At 45.4% G+C, this 5,000-nt stretch overlaps 1 protein-coding gene across 6 annotated transcripts in view; it reads right to left on the reverse strand.

Annotated features, from left to right (window-relative positions):
- The window catches only part of LOC123511891 (hemicentin-1-like), an 867,319-nt gene that overhangs the window by 634,099 nt on the left and 228,220 nt on the right, over positions 1 to 5,000 (reverse strand). For all 6 annotated transcript variants that reach the window (XM_045267956.1, XM_045267951.1, XM_045267953.1 and 3 more), the window contains exon 2: positions 4,183 to 4,224. In XM_045267956.1, the coding sequence (XP_045123891.1) occupies positions 4,183 to 4,224 (42 nt within the window). The remainder of the gene's footprint in view (positions 1 to 4,182; positions 4,225 to 5,000) is intronic.

Below are 5,000 nucleotides of genomic sequence, written 5' to 3' on the forward strand. Positions count from 1 at the left end.
CACGCAAACTTGAACACAATCATCATGAAACCAAGACAAATAGAGGGAAAGTTAAGAACACGTGCTCTGTAGCTCTCCCGTGAAGGTCATTCATTGTTGAGGTTATTACGAAAGCTCAGTCGAGATATTCCTGGAGGTGAATGTAGTTGTTACCTGCCTGAATAATTAACCTTTATGCTTTATCTCTCAGCTTAGTCAAAGAGGAATATACATAATTTGGCCCCAGGTATTTTCTTCACGCAGCGCCCAAATGGATCAAGGCAATGTCTGCTTGTCTAAATTAGAGAGAAAAGCCAATGAACACACATGGATATACGTACACCAGAATACATGGTACAAATAATTATATGCCGTCCTACATTTAGAACATTGTAACTAATATACTACCGAACAAAATTATAATGTGTACTCACGTTTCCTGTGGACGTCTCTTATGCTAGCTCATTAATTCAGATAATTAATGGGACCAGGAATGAATTACCTGAAATATACACAAAACCTAATATTATTTACATGTAATTACGGTGAAGGGCAGGTGTGTTGTGTGCAGGATACGATAACAGCAGGCAGCGCAGGGCGAGGTGCTGACCCCTAGCCTGAGCCCGGGCCTTCAACATGATCATTGAGCCCTCAGCCATGAGTCTGTGCCATGAGCTTGAGCCATGGGTCTGAGCCCTCAGCCTTTAGCCCTGAGCCTTGAGCCTGAAGACTGAGCCGTCAGCCGTTGAGTGGGGCGGGGTTTGCGGCTTGTGGTATGTGGTGTCCGTACATGTGTGTGTTGGTCTGGCGAGCATAATAATGCCTACACGTGTGGTATGTTGATGCGGCATAGTAGGAATGCCAACACGCATGGAGGTGTTGACAGGTGTAGAATACATTTTTTTTTTTTTTTTTTTTTTTTAGGTACTTGTGTGTGATGAAGGAAGAACACTGGTCACTCACCTGAGGCGCGGCGTGTCTCGCTAGCGGCGTCCTCTTCTGCTTCCTGCTGTTGTTCCTCCCCCACACTCTGGCCTACCTTTACAGCATTCCAATATGCAAATATTGATCAAACATACACTTGTATATATACATATATATACATATGTGCAGTACATGTATATGTATATGTATGCATATATCCAGCCGAGCTAGACGAGGCTGTGAAGATAAACGATCCGAACACCAAATATTCAGATGAAGTTTGCCGGAACACACACCGGACGCCTCACGTCCCATGCACTGCTCATGCCAATGGAAAATGCAGGAAAGTCATGACATCTCTTAACATTTCTTGCATAAAACTGCGAACTCGCACGTTCACTCATGCGAACATTTCAATGTAAACTTTTGTGCACGGGTAAATTATAAAAATACAAGTCCCTTTGTTCCGCAGCTGCAAGTGAAGCCATTTCCTCAAGGCCCCGGCGCGGCGTGGCGGCCTGCGTGGTTCCCCGGCCCGCTCTTTGTCTCCTCCACAGGGAACATTTGCGCCGGAGTGGAACAGCGAGGAAAAATTACCGCCTTGAGGACAATGGCGGAGCAACATGTCGCGCTGTGCTTGGTACCGCGGCGCGCTGCCCACGCTGGTCAGGAATAGGGGGGAGGTTTGTGGGAAACAATATTTTCTTACTCCAACACACACCACTGTAACTCATATTCCCACGCGCAACATCAAAAAGGTCTCGATTGGTTTAGTGAAGACCTCAGGGCATTAGCACAGCACATGCGCCCACACCTCACTCATCCCGCAGGACATCCCGAGTGAGCGCCACGTTGCACATCGGGAGGTCATTAGGGCGTGAGGTGTGTTATGACCCTGTGTGAAGCTTCAGCCTTTGGACTTCAATCATTTATGCGTATGTGTGAATGTGCACAAATTCAGACGGACAGTAATCATGGCAAATGGTTGCGTGTGTCGACGTGATTTGGGTGGACGGCGGAGGGAATGTGTTATCAGCGTAGGGGCGTGGCGCGGCTGGGAGGGTGCGGCCTGGCTGGCATCTGGCAGATACAGGATGAAGAATTTATTGCGCTATCTTACACACAAATAAGACTAATGAGACGTCTGGGATTCCATTATCTTATAGATGCCCACGAAAGTTTTCCTTTGGCACACCAGGAAATGGGAAAACTTATTCATTACAGATGAAATAAGTTTCTCACCGCTCAGAGATGGCTGTCCCAGAGCCAGCACTTCCAGGCACTCCACGCCAACACTACTCATCACAATGCTAAACACTTCGCTCCTGGGAAAAATACATATATTCGATGAAAAATGACGCAACGAAGACACACGTGCCTTAGGGAAAAAACACATTAGTCATGAGTCGTTAGTGAGGTTGCATGACGGTTTTATGAGTTATGATGGTCAAGGAGGAGAGACTTGGCCGCCGAGCAGCGCCGCCTACTACCACCACGTCCACACGTCAATCAATGATGCAACGACAAAATGCAACGCGTCCAGGCGGCGACTGAAGGCAGGATCAGACGCAAGCAAGTTCCCAATCACTTAGATTTCATCTTTGTTTATTTCTTATTTATTTTTTTTTATCTTCAAACCACTTCGTGATTCTTTTTACTAAGTACTAAGTTACTTGAAGGGACATTTTAAAGGGGTCCTGCTCGCTGCCTCACCTGCCTTCAAATGACGCCGGGCTAGGACACGCGTGGACCTGGCGGCAGTCGGCGGCGCCCGTGTCTGATGTTCGCTTTGATACCGCAACTCAGGAGCTGAGAATACTGAGCCCGAGATGGAGAGCGACATTGAACAACAAGAAGACATTTATATTGAGAAGTAATCTGATAGATATTGGACTTTATTGCTGTAAGAACAGGTGCCATCTAGTAATATTATTTTTATTTCCATCAACAAATAACTATCACGGAGCAGATTTACTTTACGACCAAACATTGGCTGAGCACTAAAAGCATAAATATCTGCACATCACTGAAATTCAGCGTGAGTGTTACGCCTCGAGCCGAGCACGAATAACGGACCAAATCACGGCAAAGCTAGCGAGGCTAAACAAATACTTCTAGGACACCAGGCAAGCACTGGCCAGGCTGAGTCTGGTGGGTATGCTGCTCCGCGGCTCACCTGAGCCTACCTCAGCTAAGATTAAACGAGAGAGAGAGAGAGAGAGAGAGAGAGAGAGAGAGAGAGAGAGAGAGAGAGAGAGAGAGAGAGAGAGAGAGAGAGAGAGAGAGAGAGAGAGAGAGAGAGAGAGAGAGAGAGAGATCTAAAGCTCCAGAGGCAACAAAAAAAGAAAGGCCTTTCGAAAAATTTATTTTTAAGCTCTAGCTTTCTACCGCAAAGGAAAAAAAAATAATAATCGATGTTAATTGGCCAGGCTCTCAGGGAGGGAGTCAGCAATGTTACTTACAGCCCAACTTCCCCTTGTAATCCGCTCAGAGGCACAAAAGTCTTCCTCCAAAACCATCCACATTTATATTAAACTTTTCCTTCGTAATCTGTTTAGGCAGGCACAGTCCCAGCTTTAGAATGATAATAGTCATGATGCCGCGGGTGTGGGCGGCGGCAGCACCCTTATGCACGTTGGACATAAGGGCGGCCTGGCGCCATCAGACTATTGTGATTCTAGAGGGATACTTCACTGGCAGGTCATCAGGCAGAGGGAAGTTCATTGTTGTCGCTTTGCCAGTTATCAAATCCGAACACACGGAGTGATCATGTATGTATAACTGTGTATACATAACGCGGGTGGATTGCTTGGACGAGAGATCAAGTCCACGGCAATACAGGTATTCCAAAGACACTTGTGTTTCTTTAAAAGCTGCACTGAACTTGAGAGTAGTCAAGGAATTCTGAGGACCCAAGACGACAGGACACTCGTCAGTCACTCAGAATGGCAAGACACTCTCAAAGTCTGAAGCCAATGATTATGAGACGCCACGGTAAACTTCGAGGTTCCAATAATGTCACTAAGAGATCCTGCGAAGTCCGAATACACACTGAGAGGAAACACAAGAGCTTATAGTACCTAAGAATGCAGATCACTCCCGTGTCAGGCTTCAGTAACTGGATGACAAGCAGTGTTCCAGAGAGCAGAAACAGCCCAACAAGCCTCAACCAGAACAGACAAACTGATCACGGTCGCAGGGAACATAGGGCATGGCACACACGAGGGTAAAGAAATGAGCTCGTTGCACTGGGAGGGTACGATGGCGTGCGAGCGATACCTTCTGTTCCTGCCTCTGCACCGATGAGGTAGTCGCCAAGGTCTGAAATTCCCAAACGAGATGTTAGTGAGCCAGCGTTTGAGGAAGATGCACAGCGAGAATGTTACAAAGATATGATTTTGTTGTCAAGTCCCATGCAAATTATATATACAGCGACGTGCACAGAGAGTTGGTAGTGTTGGCTGGACTCCCAGTTTCTCGCTGTGGTGGCTGTGGGGAGTGTGTTCCCGCCCTCCCTCTGTTTACTGTGGGGGAGACGAAGAGCTTACCATACTATTATGTACTTAAAAAAATATAATATGACCCATTCTACACTTTTTACATGTGTACTAATTTACTACATTTTATTCTTCTTTCGCCTTGACCTCGACCTCCTCCTCCTCCTTCTCCTCCTCCTGTAACTTATATAGAAACTTAATCTCCGTTGATGAATCTGCAAAAAACAACCATAATACATTTCAAAAACTAAACTATTTCAACCTAATAACTCTACACCATTTAAAATCAAATAAACCAACGAAATTAAATCATAAAAAAGTGTATAAAAAACTGGAACAAATAAAGCAGTTTTAATAATAATGATGATGACAAAAGCTTTCGGAATATGATGGAGGATATTCAAAATGAAAACAGAATATGAATGGTATGTGGAAAATGGGAAATGAATGAGAGAATGGGCGGGTGGAAAAGACATGTATAGAGTTTGGGCGGTTGAGTTGATATGTTTTATAAGGGAGACACAAAAAATCATATTGTTGTAATCTGCATTCCCTTCATTCTCTCTCTCTCTCTCTCTCTCTCTCTCTCTCTCTCTCTCT

The sequence above is a fragment of the Portunus trituberculatus genome, chromosome 32, assembly GCF_017591435.1.
Source record: "Portunus trituberculatus isolate SZX2019 chromosome 32, ASM1759143v1, whole genome shotgun sequence".
NCBI lineage: Eukaryota > Metazoa > Arthropoda > Malacostraca > Decapoda > Portunidae > Portunus > Portunus trituberculatus.